Below are 24,879 nucleotides of genomic sequence, written 5' to 3'. Positions count from 1 at the left end.
TCATTTTCCCTCATCTGCTGTCATCTCTGCTTTGCTCCAACTAAATAGTTTTAGTATTATTATAGTGAAAATAAGATTTTTTCATTCATACATTACTGTTGTGTTAATTACAAAAACATTTGTAAACCTTAACTGTCAATGGTCAGACTGATGAATTTTTTGGAAATGAGTTCACAAACTGAGGTGGTAGCGTGATGATGCGGCCTTTACACCTTGGGATGTGAATTAATTTTCAATAATAAATGAACGATTCTGGGGTCTGTGTATCTCAGTGAGTATTGACGCTGACTATCACCCCTGGAGTCATGAGTTCGAATCCAGGGCGTGCTGAGTGACTCCAGTCAGGTCTCCTAAGCAACCAAATTGACCCAGTTGCTAGGGAGGGTAGAGTCACATGGGATAACCTCCTCGTGGTTGCTATAATGTGGTTCTCGCTCTCGGTGGGGTGCGTGGTGAGTTGTGCGTGGATGCTGTGGAGAATAGCGTGAAGCCTCCACACACGCTACATTTCCGCGGTAACACGCTCAACAAGCCACGTGATAAGACTGACGGTCTGAGACACGGAGGCAACTGAGATTCGTCATCCGCCACCTGGATTGAGTCACTACGCCACCACGAGGACTTAGAGTGCATTGGGAATTGGGCATTCCAAATTTGGAGAAAAAAATAAACATAAAATAAAATAAATAAATAAATTAACGACCCGACGATTGGGGCACTATGATTTCCACAATGTCGGAATCACAGTCATAAAAATGGCATTAGCTATAAAAAAGAGGAATCTCTCTGAATTTGACATATTTGGGACAAAAAACAATGTTTGAATACACAAATAATCCAATTAACTTGCAATATATCCTAGTGTGATTATTAAACTGCAAATAACTGCGATTTAATTAAATAAATACATAATCTGCATGTGCTGCGCACTTTAAAATGAATGTGTGAATTGAATTCAGAAAAGATAACCATTCAATAACCTCAATATACTGTACATAATGACCTCTCGTGTGGATTTGCTTAAATATTACACCCGTTGGGAAAAGAGTGGGAACCCTTAAATGGGCTCATTGTAGCCACAGGTTTACTGCAGGTTCAGCACTACCAGTGAAGAGCTGCAAACTTCTGGGAATAATCTGCTGCAAATTGCAAGCTCATTTGCATGTGAAAATAATAAATGCCAATTTGATTTTTGAAAGGGAACACAAACACATTCATACACACATTGAAACAAACCAGCCCATAAACACATTCACTTTATTTATTGAGTTTTTAACTCTATATTGGAGGTGTAAATCATGATCTTACTGCAACATGTCATAAATGAGCTTTTGCTGCTTTTAAAATGGATGAATTCAGTCACTAAATGATTCGTGTGAGAGACTGAAACACATTTCAACCAATTAACACGTTTTTTCATTTTCGTTTAGATTCCTTTGTGGCGCTCAACGGTGAGTAAAAACACACTGTGATCATCTAATATTTCAATTTCTCACTTCATTTTCAAATCGTCTTCCTCTCATTTTCACCTTCATGGTCTGTCAATGAATGATTCATTTGTTTATTCATTTCTTTGATTTATTTCTTCAAAGCATTTCTTTGATTGGTTTGTCTTTTAGACCATCAGTCCAGTCATCAGGCCGATATTACCCACAATTCTCCACATGGTCAGTTTCATATATGTGTCAGTGTTTGTGTAGATTTTGGCCACATCCACACTAACCTGTTACTTCCTCCTCTGGATTAATCACTTTTACTGTATATCATTTCTTAACGTCATCATTTTAAAGTATGCAGTTAAAGCTGCTCTACGTAACTTTGTGCTCTCTAGCGACATCTGTGGTTGAAAATTAAAATTGCAAGCAATTTGCAGAAGAACACTTTACGTCAGTCGTGTTTCGGCACTGCTCTTCTGGTGAATGAATCTCATGATTTGAGCTTTCCTGGACATCACCTGTGTGTGATCATGACTGGAGATATTCAGAGCCGGAGTCATAACCTGCTATTTTCATGTTGATATTATGTTTTACAATCAAACATTTAAAACTGAAGCATTACTTGCTTTGATAAAGATAAAAACACTCTTATTGCAAAATCAATGTGTTTCCAACCATAAACGCATTAGTGTGGGCGTGGCCTTAGTTATCAGCTTCAGCGTCCCACCCGATTCTGACCCGTCATCTGCTAACAGAGCAATGCATTGTGGGTCAGAATCAGTCATATGTAAATGATGGAGTGTGTTGACAGAGAATAAACACAGACATTATTCATGAAATACAATCAGACTAAACACACAGACACACACAGTATTATTGACATGATTCCTGTGACAGTGGCAGGAATATTCAGCTCCTCTGATTGGCTTAAGGAGCACTTGTGACCTACATATTTCATGAGCTGGTTTGAAGAGCATCTGATTATCAGTGATGATATACACATAAAAACTAGCCTGGTTAAAACCAGCTGAAGGGGGTTTGCTGGTTTTAACTGGTTTAGTGGGTCACCTAGCATGACCAGTTCACAAAAACAAACAAAAACCACCTAAAACCCATCAAAACAGACCTGCCTAACCAGTTTGTCTTGGGAGACCAGATAATCACCTCAGACTGCAGGGAATATATTGTTTTTAGCATGTGTCTTTGTGTTCTCTTCCTCTTGAGCTTCATTAGATTCCAGTACTGTTTTCCTTCTTTCCCTCCAAAGTATTTGATTTATTCTGCGCATATGAATTAATTTGATTGGTTTACAGTGATGTCATCTGTGTCGGGTAAATCAACAGAATATACTGGTATATTTATGATGAAATATCAGCATAATTTTCTCTCAGTTTCCTTGATAAATAACTCTTATTCACACAAAGATTTTAAACATATCTTCCTCCAGCTGTGCAGGTTGTTTCTCAGTCTGTTTGACTAGTAAAAGGACGTGTTATTTGGTCCTTTAGAGATGATTTTTCTCAGCAGTCCTTGAGTTTGTTCTCGTACTGTATGTGTGTCACGGCTCTCTGTGGCTCTTTCCTCTGGCGCTGGAAAATGAATTATAAAATAACGCTGTCACACTAATCTCGCTGCTCACGGCGCTTTCTTAAATAAATCATTTTAATGACTTTAGCTCATGTGCGGCCGACCGATGCTAAACAACCACCGCACACAGGATAGAAAAGAATTGATCTGTCGATCAAGATACAAGCTGTTAATTACACTCAGGTTGTCTTTATGGTAAACTACCTGTTTTTAATTATAGACTGTATGATTTCAGAGTGCATTTCTGCAGTTGTAGGTCTGTGTGTAGTGATGTGACGATTATGACAGACAGAACTTCACATTAGTGATTTTGGTTTGATTTCACCCTGTTAATAATCACTGCAACAACTAGTTTAATTTATGGTCACAGAGTTGATTAAATAGTTGAGTTAATAAACTCAAGTTCATCACTGGTGTTTTTTTAAGTCACGCATCACTGTTGCTCATAGTGATTTAAACAATCCTCTAACACTAAAGGCCAATTTATATTTCTGCATCAAACACCGTAGCCTCTGCATTTGCATTTATAGTTCTGCATTGCTGTGTCTTGAGAAAATGCCTTCATTTCTGAATTATGCATTTGACAAATTAAGAAAAGCAATGTAATTTGTGCATTCAGAAGTATTTATTGAATTACTGTAGCATTAAAAACGATTTTATCATTCTAACCATTCTACATGTTGTCTGGCGCAGCGAGAAAATAAATCAGGCATATACTGTGTGCTTGCACTTGAGTTGCGTAAATAATAATACATTTATATTTTGGCATACTTTGACGCTCTACGCTGAGAAAAAGTATCAAGTTAATAACTTCTCACTTGACAAACACAAAATGAGTGTCTTTTAAAAGCTTAGAAGCTGCACTTTACGATGCATAGAGGTAATATGACCAATTTGAACAAGTGAATTTGCATTTGCTGACAAATTAGAAGTATTCTGTTTTCATAATTCATGAAATGACATGATTATTTAGTGTACACTATACTGTCAAAAATACAGTCGAAACAACATACAGATTGGAAAGGTCTCAAGTAGAATACAACAAGCATATTGTTTCACTCACAGACCAAATACATATAGAGTAAAAGCAATGAGAAATAACAGTTTATACGTTTATGGCCCATTTCCACCTTGTATTAAGATGCGTCTTGGGTGATCCGATCACATGTGGTCAGGTGAAACACATCGCTGTTTACACCTGGTCACTTAAATACGTCTCCTGTGACCACTTGTGTTCGGATTTGGAGGGGAGGGTCTCTGTTTCCTGACGATATACATCAATCACTATGTCATTGTGTTACTGCATGATAATAAAGCGCAACAAAGTCAGAAAAGACAAATAAAGCGCGAAAAAAACGGCGGCTGTTTTTCCCAGATACGATTGAAATTTATTCTAAGCACAAACACAATTTATCAAGCAGAATCATCCATTATTTTAGTGGATTACCTGTATTAAAGGAGCTTCAGGTGTTTGTGTTTCTCATCTGTGCTGATATCAGACACACTAAAGAAGATCCCTGAGGCTCTCGTGATTGTGTATGTATCTGCTTTTTAACATTTCCAATCGGACGGTTATTTCCTTTTAAAGCCTTTTAAACTGCAAACTTTAAACTCTTCTTTTAGTGCAGCAGTTGATTGACAGGTGAGGGGTGGGGCTTCACTGTTGCTGGGATGTATACAGGACGGATTAGCGTTTACACCTCAAATGTGATGTGGTCACATGCATTTTGGCCACATTCGTGGTCTGATCACAAAACGGTTTAGACCCCGTTTAGACTTGTATTTAGTGCTGACAACATGTGATCGGATCACCCAAAACACATACCAGGTGAAAACAGGGTCTATAAGTTGTAAACAGATGCGTCTTTTGTTGTGTTTTCGCTTGCAACTTCATGAAACATAAGCAGAATATGCAAACAGCAGATGCTCCCAATTAAAAACGAGTCCAAATAAAATGTGACATGATTGATCTTAAAATAAAAGACTAATCACAGCTGTAGTGGTCTGTGTGGATTCAAGACATGGTTACATTTTTTGGAGAGGTGTACGTCAGGCTATAAATCAGCTTTGAGTATTAAACGTTCAGTGTGTAAGTGGTCCTGTTCCAAACATGAATGATCTCTTAAATCATGTGTGTTGTTGAGCAGAGGTGAACTGTAACTTTACTAACAGATCACCTGAGAAAATCCCATAGACATACATTGAAGGAGGGACTCCAATCAGAATATCACAAAGACTTTTGTGAGTGTGTTGTTGTGTGTGAGTCAGTGATGTGTGTGTGTTGTGCTCCAGCAGGACGTGGTTCCTCCTCTCGTCTCACTACAGTCCCACCCACCGCGGGGGGTCCACTGGGTCGCGGTCGTATGGTGAAGTCAAAGGATCCTCCGCTGCCCACTGACAAGAGGGACCCGTATATTGCAGTGCCGTCTTTAACAGAGCAGGAGAACGCTGGTAAGCCGTGGAACGATGGAGATGTTTCTCCTGTGAGGATGAAATTTAATGCACTTCCTCCAGCAGACCAGCAAACACACGTGAACGCTTTATAAACGCTTCACAAAACAACCGTTTCATAAATCCAGTAACCAGCCGCTGATGAAAGAGAAATGTATCAAAGACTGAAGCATCCAGAGTGGCAGAATGTTCTCAGTGTCTCATTTCTGCTGAAGATTCACTTTCTTCATCTCATGACCTTCAACTTTTGTACACAAGGGCTCTGTTTCAAACCCTACTGAGCTGCCGACCTAGACAGCATTTTAAAGGGGCTTCCACATGACTCGTATCATTACTGCCAATTACACGGAGCTCTAAGTATCTAAAGTGTCAATGTTGCAGCATTGTGCTTCAAACAATATCAACTCTGACATCCTTGCTGCTGATAATTAATTACCAATAATTACCGGGCAATTTGCTTATATGCAAAGTCGGTATTAGTATTTTACAGTACTGTTCTACATTTACGTACTATATAATTACAACAACTATTGTAATTACTAGGTACTAACCCTAAACCCAACCCTAATCTTAACCCATATTAAGTCCATGTAGTTACCTAATATTACTCAGTACTTTCTTGGGTAAGTTCACTGTAAGTATACTGAAAGTACACATACTGTAAAATAAAGTGCAATGACAGGTCCGACTTTACAATCAAAGTGGTTTCACACACATTTTTTACCTCACTAATGATGCCTTTAAAGTACAAAGCAATGTTTTTAAACTGTCAACTTTTTGACAAGATATTGAATGTCAGATTACTTTTATTCAACAATATTTAGCTTAGTTATTGAGCATTCAGAAACCTCAGTTCTTGAACTTTTTTAAATTCACCAAAAACATCCTACGGCCTCAACACAAATGTGGTCGAAACAAACCATTTTTATACTTGCTGCAAGTAAACTCTTATTTAATGTAATCTTTCGTAGTTTTGTCCATGCTGACATCTGTCTAATTTGACCAATTTGTAACAAAATACTGTACACACAGCCTTTGACATCAACAACACAAAATGTGCGTTTTCTCACTTTTAAAAGTTAGCCTTTTGTGCTATTTTATCCTCCTGAGACTCGAGCGTGACTGATGTGTGCATTTTTCATTCCCCTTTTTGATTTGTAACTAGTAGCCCCTAAGAAACATGCAAATATATATATATAATGTTTTATTTTTTTTTTAGACCAAATAGTTTTCCTAAAAATGTATGTCCACATATGTGGACGGTGGGACTAAGTTGTGAAAATGTTTAAATACAAATCTATAGAAAGTCAGACTTTTACTAAATTGTTTATGTTGGTTATTCATGTTTTTGAGACATTATAGACATATAGGATATTTTAACTGAAAATGAGCCTATAGTCCACGTATGTGGTCATTGTGTTTAACAGTGTGCCACTTCACGATAAATTGCTCAAATGTTAAAAATGTCATATCGGATTAAACTAGAGACTCTAATCTTTTGACTCAAACAGGTTTCAGTGTAAAAACTTAATGAGGTTTCTTACGAGATGTAGTTTTGTTGGCATTTCAACCAAACACAAATTGCTCTGTGATCGCCACAATGTTGTTTTGTCACATGACTCGATGTGTCGAAAGTTTAACCCTTTACTGACAGCACAGAGTCTCCTGAACTGAGATCAGTTGGTTTAAATTAAATTATGCATTGTGTAGAGCGAAGCCAAAATACAACGTCCACGCATGTGTACACGGGGTTGCACGAGGTTAAGACTGCATGGTTAATTACATGTTATTATTTGCATTCAGCAGTTCTATCCCTGCTGACACTATCAGAACTGATCAGGGACCAGTTGCATTAAGAGTATTTAGTTACTATCTAACTCTATTAGAATCAACTGTAAGCACTCTATTAATAAGTTTCAGTTTCACATCACTTATAAGATTTAATTGGTGTTCAGATGTTGTCTATGTTGACTGCAGCTCAGTATAGTTTGGAACAGATCTAATAACACACGTGTTTTAAAATCAGTCAGTAAGTGCTGCTCACAGCTCGAGCTGGTGAATGACAAAACAATTAAAGCATTTACCTGATCAATACAGAGTGATGTTGTATCCATTACAGCAGCGCTGGGCTCGTTAACAGACAGCAGCATTTAATTACCATTGATTATCAATAATGAAGCGCTTTAATCCCTGACACCGGTCAATCACACATCACATCATGACATATGAAGTGTACATACATTAAGACACACATTCGTTGTCATTGCTGGTCACTGGAGGCAGTTCACGTGTCAAACACACACAATGGTGGCAGATAAACTCTCATCACTGCTGATATTTGTGTTACTGTACTGCAGTTTAACACGTTCATATATCTGATCAGCTTCTTATCAAATGCTTTTATTATTTTGATGCTTTAATATTAGTTGCTGTCAGTTATGAGTTTTATTTATAAACATGAGCTGTATATTATTGTTATGTTTGTGTGTTGATGCATGGCTTTATATTTGCTGCTTTGCTTTTACAGTATCTGTGGCAATCTCTCTCTCTCTCTCTCTCTCTCTCTCTCATGGCCAGATATTTCCATTCTGCTTTACATATTAACAGAGCTCACATGCATATTCATTATTTAGACCCCTCCCCCTGATCACACCCCTCCCTCCCGTTTGTGTGTTATTAGTGTTGATGTGTCTAATGTGCTATGAATAATGACGAGCAGATTGTGAGGAGACTGTTAGCACTATAACACAATATATATTCTTATTTATAAAACAGATATTTCTGTTCCTGGATGCTGATTGGTCAATACAGCGTTCTAGTCAAGTTAAAATACACAATATAGTAACAGTTATGACATGAAACAGCTGTTCACCAGCTTATATCACTGCACATCACACTTAGAGAAGTATTAACTACAGTCTACATGTTAGGAACTAGATCTACTAGAGGGATGATGACACTTCATGCATTTATATTTTATTACATTTGTATCATTCATATTTTTAATAGGGCTGTTGATTTAATGTGTTTATTAAGTGCTATTATTTATATAAAAAATTACGTTTTAAAAACATTAATGCAATCAATCATGCCCCCGGAATATTCCTTCCATCAGCGCACCTGTTTTCAGCAGGGGGCAGTAAGTGAAACTCCAGCTGTATAGAGAATAAACAGACTCAGGCTTGTTTGACACTAGTGACAGTACAAGATGAGAACTGATGCATGCTTGTGTTCAAACACAGCTGGATGGAGCACAATTCTGAATGCAGAGATCTCAAGACGTGTTTTTCTAAATTTCAAACTACATTCAACTTGACACAACGACCTAAAAATACTGTGTTTATGACGTGACTCTGTGACGCAACCAAAGTGAGAAACTCCAAAATTGTCCGTCTGACGCATGTGCCCCGATAGCACACGTACATCAAATAGACGTCTGGGTGATGTGTCTGTTTACATCTGGAAGACGTATTTTTTGCGTTGTTTGCTCATCTGCAATACATCTATAAGACGTTTCTTCTCGGATGTCAATCAGACATTCAGCAGATGTCTTCAAGATGTTTATGATTTAGTGTGTTTGTAAATCTGATCGTTTTAAGATATTAATTATATTGTGATGCTTTCCAGATGAAAAGATCTAAAACAGACGTTTTGGAGATGTGTGCTATCTGGGTGTATATTGTCGCATTGCTAGAAAAGCCCTTCTAATAAATCTATCCTGGACAGACTGACAAATTTAATTGAGAAATGGATTGCTGAGGAATGTGGTCCAATGATGTGGAAATAAACGATATATTTTCTTCTAAAGTCTGGTTTTGTATTATCAGTGCTTTACTTGTCTGCCACAATAATGTAATGCATTTTAATTATTGAATTATTATTTATAACTATTTATACATATTTAATCATATATTGAATTATTGTTATTTGATGGGACTTTTTTGGCAAATGTTTATATATGCGATTAATTTGATTATATAATCTGCATACCATGTCATTAGTTTATTTCAAAATGTTAATCGACTGACAGCCCTAATTTTTATGTAATAAGCTTTTAAGCATTAAGGCACTAGAGGTTGTGTTATATTGTGAATATAGCTATTTGTACATAACATTTAAACATACATTTGACATATTTAACCCCAACAATGAAACTTATATTGACAGCATCTAAATGTTTGTACTTTTTTTAAATTTTTTATATACATATATACATCTTTTTAAAAGGAAAAAATATTTACGTTTATTATTTACTTTTATATTATAAATATATCTGTATAGATGTATTTTTTATTATTTTATAGATGTTTTAGATTCTTTAATCTTACCCCTACACCGTAACCCATAGCTAACAAAATAATAAAAAAAAACTTTAATGATGAAAAAAATGAGTAAATGATTATGGAATTTTCATTAAAGTTTAGTCTTGGTTAAAGTGATATTGAATATGATCCAGGAAATCACGCAGAACAGAATGAAACCGTTATGATGTCATATTAGGTAAATGCATCAACAATTGATTATAAAATGTAATAAAATGAACCAATTAATTCCATGAATTCAATATTCATGGTGTCTGTAAGGATTTGTAAACATTTGTACGTCTCTGAAGTCGTTCATAAGTAAAAGGATTGTGTTTTAGATGCTGTCAGTATTGTATGTGTCTATGCAAACATCATTAAATGTGTGACTTTACATACAGATACATACAAATACTCATGAGATCACGTGTGCTGTGTCTAAATACACTCTTTAGCCGTTATTATATTCTCATTATAACCCAACCTTGAGTGTCTTATTCAAATATTTCAGACCTGCAGGATTCACACTGATTACATTTTGATCTGATTTTAAAACCATCGTCTCATAAAACAAGACATAAAATATAAATAATGCTAAATATTTGTCATCGGGTCTCCTGGTTAAGCTGGTGCCGCTTTCACAGTACATTTGAGCATGCTGTTTTGAGTGTGTGTATTAGTGTGTGTGTGTGCACGTGTGCATGTGTGTTCACGTGTGTGTGTGTGTGTGTGTGTGTGTGTTTGTGTGTATTAGTGTGTGTGTGTGTTTATGTGTGTGTGTGTGTCTGTGTGTGTGTGAGTGTGTGTTTATGTGTGTGTGTGTGTGTGTGCACGTGTGCGTGTGTGTTTATGTGTGTGTGTGTGTGTGCACGTGTGCGTGTGTGTTTATGTGTGTATGTGTGCGTGTGTGTGTGTGTGTTTGTGTGTATTAGTGTGTGTGTGTGTCTGTCTGTGTCTGTTCACCCCCTCCACCATCTGCTGCCATTGTGACTCCACAGGAGCTTCATCTCAGGATGGATTGTTCCAAGGCTGAACTCTAATGTAGCCACAACGTTAGACTAACCTTAATCTAGTGTGTGTGTGTGTGTGTGTGGTGTGTATGACCTGCTCAACCAATAAATGTGCTTCTCTCTTGCCTCGTTTCGAGCTTCTCCCCCTCCTCCAATTTTCTCTCTCTGTAAACCTGTGGCGCGCTCTCTCTCTGTGTGAGTCCCTAATTTATAGGTCAATTACAGAGGCAGTCGAGAGAGAGAGAGAGAGAGAGAGAGAGAGAGAGAGAGAGAGAGATTGTGTCTCTCTGGGGTTTGTGTGTCTATACAGTCAGTGTTCAAATGAACACAGTGGGCGATCTCTCTCTCTCTTGGGCGTGGCACAATAACACACAAATATCCAAATACTGTAAAAGACACAAACACACACAAATCAAATAATCACTTTAGTTTTGTGTCACTGTATTTTCATGTGTTGTCACACTGAATCAGTTATCACATGATTAAAACAATTTACATCACAATCACGACACTTAATGTAGGAAAACCATAAACTTTTATAATATTTACTGGAGTAGAAAAATATTTATTTTATAAACGCAGTGTTTGCTGTGATGAACAAGATTATTTTCAGCTATTAATTAGTGATATTTCCCTATTTTGGATATAATGACAGCTCTAGCAAGTGTATTCAGACGAGTGTCTGTCAACACATTTATTAAACATCATGTGAATGAAGAGAGACTGATGATATAATTCCTGCCATGACCTCAATCACACACAAAAGCCTTTAAAACACTCTCGGCTGATCCACATCAGGGAAAACACACTTTTACTCATCTACATACATTATGATAATGTGTGTTTGCTCATGTTGTTGTTGTGAAAGATTTCAAGTATAAACAGCTGGATAATATTAATAATGTTTGTAATTTGCACATTATAAACGGTTTGCTATGTTAGTTTATTCATGACTGTTGTCACTTGGGACAAAAGAAATCTATGTCATTAATCAAGAGGATATATTATATACGGTTATTAAGTTGAATTATACTGTATATGCACACTTCACATTGACCGTGTGTCACCATCTCCTCAGACTTTAATTCCGATGATAAAACAGTGTGATCTATTGAACTATGTAATATTTCACAGCAGAATCATCATGCCACACGTGTGTTTAATGGGTTTTTATAGCGTTGTAAAGCAGCTTCTCGTTCACACACCTCCATTAAGACCTCTAGACTCTGATTAGATGATTTAATGTAAATTAATGTGGATTAAAGACAGTTGAACAGAGATTCTGTGAGATTAATGACAGGTATCCAATCTGAACATCAGCTGTGGGTCAAACAGATTTGCCCGAGTAATGATTTCATATTTTCCTCTTTAAATGAGCTCTTTACAATGACATTCAAGTGTGTTACCTTTGAAAATCATCTTCACAGACAAAGACAGCAGGCTGTTTATCTCAGAGAAAAATGCTGTGTGTGTGTGTTTGAATATTCATATCTCATTCTCTCTCTCTACACACACACACACACACACAGAGAGAGAGAGATGTAGATGTAGTGTTGGTGAAATGGATTTCAGTGCAGGTCTTTCTAACACATTTAATTGTCAGTCAGTGATGTCTCATTAGAGTCAAATGTGTAATGTTTAAGAGAGATTCATTCTGCTGGATTTTCTCCTCTGAGCGCCCTGAGAGCAAAAGAGCCATTAAAAATAGTGTTATTTAAATAGGCTTGTACAGCGATTCTAATATTAAAGCCACAGCACCACAGTAAATATATATGCATGTTATTCCAATAACAACATATCAAATCAAGTGTCATTTATTGGAAATGAGGATTCTTCCACTGACACTAACTTTAGAATGTTGACTTTTTTAACATGCAATGCATTTAAAGCTAGCATGTGTAATCCAGAGAGGCTAGCAGTTAGCAAGCTAGCTTTGAAAGCATAGAGCCCGCCCTCGCTTCAGAGGTGTCTCCAAAGCCACGCCTCCTCTATCACATATGAACACACACACGCACACACACACAGCAGAGTCTAAGCCTTGCAGAAGTTTCTAACACGGTCTTTCTTTTCTTGTTTCCTTTTACTGGTGGTTCAGGAGGAACATAAGGTAACTGCGGTTCGCCTTCCATTCTCACGCTCGCTCTGCACAGCGTCAAAGAACCCGCGCTGATGACATGTGATTGTCTGCGTGAACAAGTTGCATGGTGGTATGCAAATATAGATTGACAGACAGGAAGGACATCCTCTCATTACCTTCGGACCGAATGCAATAATTGGCCGATCATTTTTTAGTCCTCTCCCTTCCACAGAATATATATATATATATTTATTTATTTTTTTTACATATAGACCACTTAAATTATTGATTGCTATCAGGATGTGAAGAGACTTTCAACCAGTATAGCAAAAAAAAATTCTGGCAAAGATTGCACACCCTAGCTTTAAATGAACACTTGGACGCCAGTGATGTTTTATTGCAGTGTGTAGACTTTTCAGATGGTCCTTTACGCACCTTAGGTGAATATTCATAGAATATCTTATAATTTTCCCCCCTTATCTCCTCTCCAAATGTAGGGTGGCCAGTGCCCCGTGTCAATAATCCTGCCCCGCCTTAGAACTGCCCCTGCTGAACCGTCAGTTCCCCTCAAGTTCATACAGCTGGAGTTCACAATCACAGATCTGAATTTGTATACAGTATGTCAATGGAGAAGGATGTCCAAATCCTCAGTATTCATAAGAGAGTAGGTGAGAAATACCCAGATGATCTGCTACTGAATTGCTCATCCACTGGACACTGTACCATAATGCCACAGGAGCTGAGGAGATGTCACATTCAAAACAATTAATTAAAAGTATGCACTACATATAGCAAGAATGTTCCTTGTGCTATTAAACCAGAGTAGATTGTGTCATATGTTCGGGTCACGGGACAATACCCACGTGTAAAGAACTGAAAGAACATACTTCATTAACGGCTGAGAAGGACATCCTTCATTAAATGACATAAATACTCTGGGCCTTATTTTATGAGCGCTAGCGCCAAGCGCAGTGTTATGCTTATGCATGCTTGCACAAAAATACCAGAACTTCATGGCCATGCCCACTGACTTTGCACTCATGACTTAAAGTCTAGGCACAAGTGGGTTTGGTGAAATTGCACATGCAAAGCGCTAATGGGCTGGTTCAAGTGCAATTTAATTCTGAGGTTCTTCTCCAGTTATTCCACCGTCTGCGTCCTATTATATAGTCCATTCCCTCAAGCACCAGTGATATAAACAAAGACAGCACATTCATAAGAAGTTGCTAGTGTAAATGGACCGTATGCAATGAATTAGAAGAATCGAAATATGGACTTGTGTTGTTTTGTGCATTAACTGAATCCTTGATGAATGTCAGCCATATTACTATGGCAGTGACACACTCCTTTTATACGCATGGAAAATGTGATTCTTGTCAGGATTTGGATGTGTGCTCTAAATTATAAAGAATGTAAGAATTATATTTATCTACTGAAACACAAATCATGGCTAGTAATAACAGTGATTGTATTAGAAAGCACTTCACTTCTACCGGTCGATTTTTGTTTTTGAAAAATTACATTGGTTTAATGAAACACAAAAAGAATGAAACCAAAAATATTTCTAAATTTAAATTAAACTTCAAACGAAATGAAAATATAAAAATCTAAATAACAAAGTGGTCAAAAAAACATACCAAATCCAAACATTTCATTTAAAAAAAAAAATCACTCTACAACAACAGGTGGAAAAATACCAATACAAATCAGATCAAATACAACTGTAAATATAAACATAATAATAATAATTGAAAAATAAACCATGACTTATAGATAGTTTACAGGTGCAGTGTGTAAGATTCAGAAACTCTTGTTATTAGTGACACCTGTGGCCGTTCAGTGAACTGCAGCCTGTTGCTCGTGCTCGCGCACACACTCCATAGGGACTTGAGCGATCATCGACCAAAACAACGACGTAACGTACAAAGAGACTGAACGTGATTCACCGACATCATGCTGACAGATGAGATAGCATAATTAAAATGACACAGTTATGACTGTTTTACTACAAACTTTGAGACTGTATATTATATTTGACTCTCCAGTGCTGGAACAGGGCTCATATAAAGTGTGGATATAGGTCTGACTATGTGAGACTGTAGTTTGAAGTAATCACTTTTCTTTACATGATACATTGACTGCATTTATACGATAGCGTATGTCGGCGTTAGCTAGCTAGTCAGCTTTATCAATAGCTGTTAGCTAAATTTGGTGGATGATGACAGTAACTGTTTATAAAATAGACTGTACATTATAAATATGTTGACACAATTCAGTATTGATGTGATTCCATCACAACTGTCATGTTGATATATCGATGCACTATTATTGTTTTATAATAATAGAATGTATATATTTTCTGTATAACCAAGTTACGTTACACTAATGAGTGTAGTGTCGGTGTTGTGCTGGGAGCCGGACGTTTGCTGGATTCCATCTCTAAGATAACGTTATCTAGTGTTGCAGTTTGTTGTTGCTGTTGAAAAGTGGAAGAGAAGCACTGAGGCTCTCGGGAGCGTGCATAAACGTCACATCCTTTGGATTTTCCCGGCAAAAGCGACCCGCTCCCTTCGCATGAAAATCAGTCTACAGGCTTTAATAGGCAACCTGGGAAGTCCAGGAAGGGCTCATTTTTTAAGTTGCATTACAATCCGTTCACACATTGCCAAAAAAAAAAAAAAAAAGGCCAATATTACATGAAAAATTTTACATACTGCACCTTTAACACAAATCTAATGAATATTTGTTTCATAAAAATGGCTACAACAGTGATTTTCATGGACATACGATTTAGCGCAATGATCTATTTCTGAGGAAAATAGCAAATTGCGCTTTGCGCCACATCGTTTACACACAATACACCCACAGATAGCGCGAACACGCCCACTTGCAGTTTGCGCTTGCACAAAAACATTGCGCTTAGGATTAGCGCTCTCGTGCAAATTGGATAAGACGTAGCGCGTGGTCTTAGCACTGTGCTTTGCCCGTTCATGAAAATAGAGCTCAGTATATGATTTCAGACACAGCTTTGGGGCCGTTCACACCAAACACATTTTTGCATCAGACAGCGCTGTTATTTAAAATCGTTTTTCTATGTAAACATTCTAGATGGACGTCTTTGACCGCAATCTCGCTTTCAGCATCTCGCACTGGACATATGATCTTTTAAAGGGTATTTAAACGTATAATTGTCTATTTTTAAATGTATTTTATTTAATATTGTGTATTGATCTGCTAGCAGCCCAACAGCCCGCCTGGAAAAAGCTCCTCCTGCCAGCCAATCAGACTCCGACATTCTTCATCAAATGCAGTACATATTATGACAGTATGTGAATTGGAATGCAGCAAAAGTGACAATACTTTCTTAAATTTTCATTTCAAACCTAGCACTGTGCTTGTGCCATCTTAGAAACGTGTTTGATATTGTGTTATCTAATGCAATGACATTCATTCAGTGTATCTCACATGAGAACTGTGAGCAGAATGAACACAGTGAAGAAAATAAATACAGCTGAATTTGTTCAGACTGATGGGGATAAGACACTTCCTGCGTTTGACTAAAAGTGCTCCATTTGTCAGAGGTCTCTTCCTCTTTATATCTGTCAGCCTCTTTGAAGTTGAGAAACAATTGACTTCACACATGAAAGTTAGAAATCTTCAAAGGTTTGACGAGTGCTGCTGGTGCTCCACATTCACAGCAGTTACAAACACATCTACTGGAGATCCCATTGAACCATACAGAATCATCTTTTCAAACTGTGTCATTTTTCTGTTTAATATTTTGTTATAAATTCACTGGAGTTCAATGTTTTATCCTGAGCTGTTAAATTGAACTGTTTTATATATATTGTGTGTGTTTTGTTTTTTTTAATTATTTGTTTTTTAGAGTTGTTGAAGTTGGAGATTCATGACTCTGACAGATGCAATCTCTAACATGAAAATGAATCCATGAAAGCCCCCATATCTCATTCTTACAGAAAAAACACTTTAAACGTCAAACAGACTGTGAGGAATGAAACTCTCCGGAGAGAAAAAAATGAGAATGAATTTAAGATAGAAACAGACGTCAGATCTTTCTGTTAGCAGATGAGAGTCAGATGTGTGACGGCATTTTGTCATCTAAGAACATAAAGAGAGAGCGAGACGATCGTCCATTCAGTTGCTCTAGAAGATCAGATCTGTTCCTAAAGCACAGATGAAACAAATGATCTCAGTGTTATCAATGAACAGAACTGAATTTGACACAATAATCAGAGTCCATTAAACGGATGCTGCTGTATCGTAAATACAAGCCACTGCAGTTTACACTGGCCATGAGTAATGAATACATGCAGTGTGTGTGTGTGTTTTGTATGTGTGTGTGTGAGAGAATGTATGAGTGTGTGTGTGTGTGAGAGAGTGTATGAGTGTGTGTGTGTGTGTGAGAGAGAAAGAGAGTGTGTGAAAGTGTGTGTGTATGTGTGTGTGTGTGAGAGTGTATGAGTGTGTGTGTATGTGTGTGTGTGTGAGAGAAAGAGAGTGTGTGAAAGTGTGTATGTGTGTGTGTGTGAGAGAAAGAGAGTGTGTGAAAGTGTGTATGTGTGTGTGTGTGAGAGTGTATGAGTGTGTGTGTATGTGTGTGTGTGAGAGAGAGAGTGTATGAGAGTGTGTGTGTGTGTGAGAGAGAGTGTGTGAGTGTGTGTATGTGTATGAGAGTGTGTGTGTGTGTGTGAGAGAGAGTGTGTGAGTGTGTGTATGTGTATGAGAGTGTGTGTGTGTGTGTGAGAGAAAGAGAGTGTGTGAAAGTGTGTGTGTATGTTTGTGTGTGTGAGAGTGTATGAGTGTGTGTATGTGTGTGTGTGAGAGAGAGAGTGTATGAGAGTGTGTGTGTGTGTGAGAGAGAGTGTGTGAGTGTGTGTATGTGTATGAGAGTGTGTGTGTGTGTGTGTGTATGAGAGAGTGTGTGAGTGTGTGTGTATGAGAGAGTGTGTGAGTGTGTGTATGTGTGAGTGTGTGAGAGAGAGAGTGTGTGTGAGAGAGAGAGTGTGTGTGAGAGTGTGTATGAGAGTGTATGAGAGAGAGAGAGTGTGTGTGAGAGTGTGTGTGAGTGTGTGTGTGAGTGTGTATGAGAGTGTATGAGAGAGAGAGAGTGTGTGTATGAGAGAGAGAGTGTGTGTGTGTGTGTGTGTGTTTGTGTTTCTGTGTGTGTTACTCCCCACAGAAAAGCGATGAATCACTATTACACACTTCTGCCTGACTAATGGATTCACTTTTATGTGTTTGCAACAGTTGTAAAAAGTAACATTTATTTGCCACTGTGGAACTATAACAGCAATTGTTTTCCTGTGCGCTTGTTAAATAGTTAGTCTACTGAGAATTTAGTGGTTATCAGTTGGGACTTTGTGTTTGGATGGAAACATTTTAACTAATTGTAATGCATTAACTTAACTTTACATTAACTTTGCCCATCACTATAGAAGAAAAGAAAAACAAATCTCCCCTGATGAGTTTTTTATATTTAACATTTAATGCAATAGTTCAGTGGACCGACAGATTTAATACAGTCTCACAGAACAAATAACTGTATACATTTATAGCATATTCATCCATAACCCCAGTGAAAATCAGGAACAAGACACAAACACATTGAAGACTTACAATAGACTGACGATCTGGAATTTCTTGAGCACAGAATAACAGATTTAAGAGATTTAAAGGCAAAGAGCTGTCAGACAAGAGGTGAAGTGGGGATGAAGAAGGCTGTTTCATGCAACTTGCATCCATGCAATGGAAAGGCAGCTAAAGCCATGCTCTCACTACATGATTTTTGGTTGGATTTTCCTGTGGCAGACAGATTTACGTTTCAGTGGTATACCCAAAATTAAAGGCTTATAACTCGACCAAAAAAAAAAAAAAAAAAGTCTGATTTGACATTACATACCTCAGGGTATAAATAAGGTGGCTCCGAAAAACTGCTTTTATTTTGTTCCCAATCATGTCAACTGTATCTAAGAAAAATTGTGTGTTGATACGACAATCAAGTTATGATATTACAAAAATAATTTATCATAGTGTCCAAAAGCCTCTCTAAACAAATAAAACATAATTGTACATAAGAACTAATTACACATGCAAACACAACAATGACTAAAGGTTTGCATAGCATGCAGACATGATTTTAGTCATGAGATTTCACAGAATGAGTTTCATTCTGTGTCATTTGAGTCATCATTGAGTCTGTGTCATGTATTTGGCGCCATCTCCTGGTGGTCATATGTAACATTGTGCTTCATGTGGATTATCTAATGATCTATGCATCCTGTATGGGCTCATTTGAAAGAATCTCCTCTAAGTAATGATATATAATATTTCATGTTCCATTTATTTTTTGTCAAGTTATAAGTGAAAACGCACATATTAGAAACAATAACATAATTGTCAAAGACATATACTTAGCTATTACTCGCTATATTTTTGTGTGTGAGTAAAACAAATAGGCGGTTGTATTCTACTCTTTGAGAGCTTTATGACAACATATGACACATGACTATATGATGATTTTGATGTTTTTACTGATTGCAATAATATGTACAGTGCACATTTTCCTTAATAAATTATCAAAATGTAACACTTCTGATTTGTCTGTAAATTTCAAAGCACTTGTTCAGTTTTGGTCATAATGTCTACATGCATTGGAAAGTAGAGCTTCTAAGCTTTCAAGCGACACCTATTTTGTGTTGGTCAAGACTGTAGTAAACTAACCCTTTGATGATTTTTGTTTCTCGTGGGCCCATCTGAGCTTAAAGTGTTAAGTATGAGCAGTTCAACAGAGTAATCTGAGCCAATCTTGAGCTTTGAAAGACGCCTTGATATTTTCAAGCATGTTTGATATTATCGCCACATAATCTTATAGTGTGAGCAGTGCAGCGACAACGGCAAACTTTCCAGACAATCACATCATATCATTGGACAGGAATGGAAAACCACAAATTTGATCATAATTCTGTTTTATTGTTATAAACTAGCAAGATTTAATTTAACAAATAAATAAATGGTCTGTGCACTATACTTGACATTGTACTTTGTTTTAGGTACCTTCAACTTTTTTTCCAAAATAGACATAGACAGCCTGTCCGCATCTTCTCAAATATTTTTCTGCCATATTTTGTCACCTCTTTTTTTTTCTGACAAATCAGTAAACAGGCAACTTTTGAACAGCGACCTGATTGTGACCCTCTGGAAAAATCACTCTAATGTCTTATATGAAATTATGTGAGAAAAAAAGTTTTTCCGCCGTTGGTCGGGGATGCCTCTTGGCCAAAGATCTTGTCATTTGGGCACCTCATCTGGGATCTGATGTGTAGTATGTGCACTGCTACGACAAGAAGCGATTCAGGTAGTCTGACAGTCGTGTAGTGAAAGCGCGGCTTAAGACAACAAAATAAATGGAAGACTTCAAAAGAACCACTCTGATAAGTGTCTGAATTGTATTGGTAGACATCATGATCAGCAGAGCGTCAGCTAAATGCAAGCTTGACTAACGTGAACTGCCTGAATTAAAGCAATGCTTGATAAATAAAATGAAACGAAGAGAAAGTAATAATTAAGAGAAATACCCCAGGAGTGGCATTTTGCAGCTTTTTTCAGTATTTGAAGTCATTGTTGTGCATCAGCATTCTAGACACACACATGAAGTTTGTAATTGACATTTATACTGTGAATCTGAGTATTTGTCAGGAATAACACTTAAACTGTTCTGAAATGTCTTTGCAGGTGTGATCCGCGAGACGTTCCATCGAGACCGCGATCAGATGGTTCCCGTCACCCTACTGGCCATCGCCGTCATCCTCGCCTTCGCCATGGGCGCCATCTTCTCAGGCATCATCGTCTACTGCGTGTGTAATCACCGCCGGCGAGACTTTGAGATGCCTGGCCGCAAAGACAAAGACTCGGTTCAGTCCAGACGAGGCTCCATGAACAGCGTCACCAAACTGACGGGACTCTTCGAGATGCAGGTGAAAGATGGCCATCCTGAGGCCATTCTCACCCCGCTCATGCACAACGGTCGCCTGGCCAATGGCAAGATACTCAAAGCGGATCAGCACCTGGATCTGACCTCACTGCCTACGCCGGAGTCCACGCCCATGCAGCCACGCCGCAAGCACAGCCGAGGGAGCCGCGAGTGGGAGCGGAACCAGAACCTGATCAACGCCTGCACCAAAGACCTGTCATCCATAGGCTCTCCGGTCATCTCTGACCTGCCGCTACGGGCGTCTCCGGGTCACATTCCCAGCGTGGTGGTGCTGCCATTACCTCAACACCAGCAGGCGTACCAGCACGAGTATGTGGAGCATCCTCATCGCGGAGATCTCGCGGATGACCAGACTGCCATGCTGGAGTACAAAGCCCTCAAGAGCCCGTGTCACAGCCTCAGCACGCCAGACAGTGATGGCATGCCGCCGCGAGTACCGCAGCGTGAGGCGTCTCTGACTGGTGTCATTCCTCCGGCCGTCCCGCAGATGGGCAAGAGACTGGACGTTTATGGCCGCGGATATCCCATGAGCTCAGCCAAGAGTTCAGGCCTCAAGAAACACAACACAAACTCGTCCAACTCGTCGCACATGTCCAGAAACCACAGCTTTCGTGTAGAGACACCTCCGCCAGCGCCACAAAGAGTTGACTCGATGCACGTCACGTCTCCTCCGCCCGTGCTCAGCATCTCACGTCATCCCAGTCTGAGCTTGTACGGCTCACTGCCCCGCTGTGGATCCCGGCAGCTCAAACCGGACGTCCCGCCCAAACCGTTGCTCGTGTCTCTTTCCACGAAAGTTAAGTCCAGCGACTCATGCACATAATCCCAGCAGATAAAGACGTGAATGCGACACTAAAGTGCATCTGCTTTGTACAGTTGTGTACAGGAAATGCAACTCATTTTTTCCTTTATGCATTTTTTAATACATTTTTGTGGAGCTCAAGCTGGATGACAAACATCTGCTACTGACAGAAGAACTCTTAAAGATCAGCGAGCAGCTCATGAGATGAGAATGTAGCCGCATTGCTGCTGATGTTTCACTTTCTGCCAAAAGCACATCAGACGGGCGAATTCAGTCATGAAGCTGCGAAACGCCCCAGTTATCAAGCACTTGGACATGTTCAGCATGTTCAGACTGAAACCACCGCTGGAGTTTACAATGAAAACTGTGAAAAACTAAAATAGCCTGTCTCAGTGTTACCGCTACTGGACGAAGCAGTCGAGTTCTGCCTTTGTGCAAGAGTTAAAACACGTCTACTGTAACTGTTGACTGAACAACATGTGACTGTTAATACTAATAGCTGGTTGTATTTATTTTTTAATAAAGTGCTTTTGGAGAAAGAGAGACTCTTTTTAGGCTCAAAATGAGGCAAGAAAGATCTTTTTAATTTGAATTAATCAAGTGTGAAATTATTTAAAGTCATTAAACTGGAGCCAGTAACTTTTGTCCATTAACTTTTTGGACGTTGCTAAGTGAACTCTACGAGAACTGATGGAAGATTTACAGGAACAACAGTCCTGACTGGAACTCCTGAATCTCACCTTTACTAACATCCTCATTCATCACCTGATAGTCAACGATCGCAGAGTGCCATTCTTACGTCTGCGTGACAAAAGCGCACAGACAAAACAATTGATCGAAAGTGAAGGATGAGTCGCACTTAAAAAAACAAGCCGGAGACTAATATGTGGATGTTGGCGCTGTGCCAGCGAGTGAAGATATAATTTTCTTGTCTCGTCCACACACGGACCCTTTTGTTGAATCTTTTCTGTTCAAAAGCCTGTTTTCATTTCTTCCACCTGTAAATGTGTGCCTTACACCTGAGTAGTGACGAGTTTGTTAGGTGTTAACTGTTAAATTGTAGTTCTTATAATGACGTTTGTTTCACTCGTTTGATAAAAAAAAAACAAAAAAAACAAAAGTAATTAAAGAATGTAGGTGTTGTCGTTGTCGACTCTGGTCCCTTTGCAAACCACAAAATGATTTTGTGCTTCATTTCTGAACATTGTGCCAATGAAACGTTCACACGACCCTCTCGTTGTGCTGGAAGTGTCGAGAATGTTTGTCCTTTTTTACTTTCACAAAGTCCAGATGATGTTTTTGCACTGTTTGATAGATGATGTAAAAAGACCTCTGTTGATCTGGCTGGTTAAAGGCAATAAGAGATAAAACGCATGAACAAATCTAACATGATGTCTCTCCCAAACACACGTATGCTTTCTAATGTAGATGACTCAACACAGTTTTTAGGCAGTGAAAACAGGCTGGCTCCTGTCTAGAATTGCACTCAAATAATATTAGGAAACAGATTCATGTTTTCAATGTTTGTGACAGATTCTGTTTAATATAATTTTTTCTAGCTCTATCATTGTGATGTAATATGAGGGATTGTTATTTAACTGTTGTGACACATTTTATTGAACATTTTAACGTCCATGAATCGAGCACTTCTCTAGTTTTGGCTTTGTTGTCATCAAACTCGCATGCCATCCACAGTTACTTTTGAAACGACTCGCAAAAAAAATGAGTTCAATACAAGTTCATCTCAATCAACAGCATTTGTGTCGTAATGTTGATTACAACAAAATCAAATTTAAACTCGTCCCTCCTTTTCTTTAAATGTGTGTTCCAGTGAGACACTTACAATGGAAGTCAATGGGGTCAATTTTCGGAGGGTTTAAAGACAGAAATGTGAAGTTTATAATTTTATAAAAGCACTTACATTAATTCTTCTGTTAAAACGTGTGTATTAATTGATCTGTAAAGTGGTTTAAATTGTCGTTTTTGCAGGATTTCAGGGTTACGTCATTGCGTTAGGGTTGTAACTTGTCTCTAACTTTCCACAGATGTGGTTAGTAAGTGATTTTATGACAGTAAAATCATGTTAACACACATATTGTTTATGTCTTGTGTCTGTACTTTTGAAACAGTGAGTATTTTAATGTTTACAGATTATTGACCCCATTGACTTCCATTGTAAGTGTCTCACTGGAACACACATTTGTGCTTTTTTAAAGAAAAGGAGGAACGAGTCGACATTAATTTATGTGGTAATCAACATTATGACACAAATGCTGTCGATTGATCTTCACTTGTAATGAACCCGGAATATTCCTTTAAGGCTGAAACATACTCTACACAAGTATGTGATCGCAGACGCTTCTAGTTACGCAAACTCACTTTTATACGTAGTTTCGTTCCAAAATGTGTCAGACCCTAATTCATAACATGATGCAAGTACGTGTTGCCACAAGGAGTGCTATAGTGGACATTCATGTGAAATGTCTGCTTAGACGGTGAGTGGCGGAGCAACAGTTTGGTGACAATATTGCCGAGTAAGTAAGTGAAAGTCAATATATTTATAGGCCTTAAAATCAGAGCGAAAGGCAGAGCGAACTGCGTTCACGAGGTGTTTGATATGGTTCGTATCACAGCCACGTGTGTGGACAGAGATTTGTGTTTGTGCCTTTGACGGTCACCCCGAGACACTCGAGACTTGAGCTGGAATTAACGGTTTTAAATTTGTACTCTTGTAAGATATTGTTTTGTCACAATGTTTCTCTGGCCCTCCCATGTCTGGTTCACACCTAAATGTATGTTGTAAAGAAATTCTCTTTAATAAATGGAAAAAAAGTCATTAAAACATTTTAAATTCTCGTCACTGAGGTTTTGTGATCTTTCTCAAGAAACTTGACTCAAGGTCATCACAAAAGTACTTCCTGTCGCCACGCTGACGGCTTCACGCCCTGATGAGCTTTTGTGGAGTATCTGAGATAAGAGACACATGCGGGCAGCTACACCTCCATAGAAACACTCGATTGTTTGACGTCTGGAAGCGTGAAATCAACACATGGGTAAGAATCACCTGTGTGGCGACTCAGAATTCCAGACAATGAGATCCAATGTTTCTAAAAGTTCTCAGGTGTCCGTTTGCTGCCTTAACAAGCCTTGTTTGCATCTCTGTTGTCATGAAGGTCTTTTAGTTCAAACAATATAAAACGTCAA

At 38.3% G+C, this 24,879-nt stretch overlaps 1 protein-coding gene across 5 annotated transcripts in view; it reads left to right on the top strand.

The window, feature by feature from the left end:
- LOC127414548 (semaphorin-6A-like) overlaps positions 1–24,535 on the top strand; it is a 119,011-nt gene extending 94,476 nt beyond the window's left edge. The window contains exons 17-20 of one of the 5 annotated variants that reach the window (XM_051652651.1): positions 1,431–1,451; positions 1,620–1,667; positions 5,319–5,474; positions 20,615–24,535. In XM_051652651.1, the coding sequence (XP_051508611.1) occupies positions 1,431–1,451; positions 1,620–1,667; positions 5,319–5,474; positions 20,615–21,696 (1,307 nt within the window). In that variant the 3' untranslated portion in view covers positions 21,697–24,535. Of the gene's footprint in view, positions 1–1,430; positions 1,452–1,619; positions 1,668–5,315; positions 5,475–20,614 lie in introns of all 5 variants that reach the window. The other 4 variants (XM_051652650.1, XM_051652653.1, XM_051652652.1 and 1 more) reach the window with 4 other exon arrangements.
- Positions 24,536–24,879: the final 344 nt, after the last annotated feature.

The sequence above is a fragment of the Myxocyprinus asiaticus genome, chromosome 24 (assembly GCF_019703515.2).
Source record: "Myxocyprinus asiaticus isolate MX2 ecotype Aquarium Trade chromosome 24, UBuf_Myxa_2, whole genome shotgun sequence".
Classification (NCBI taxonomy): domain Eukaryota; kingdom Metazoa; phylum Chordata; class Actinopteri; order Cypriniformes; family Catostomidae; genus Myxocyprinus; species Myxocyprinus asiaticus.
Note: the sequence above shows the minus strand (reverse complement) of the source record. Positions and strands in the feature narration are given on the sequence as shown.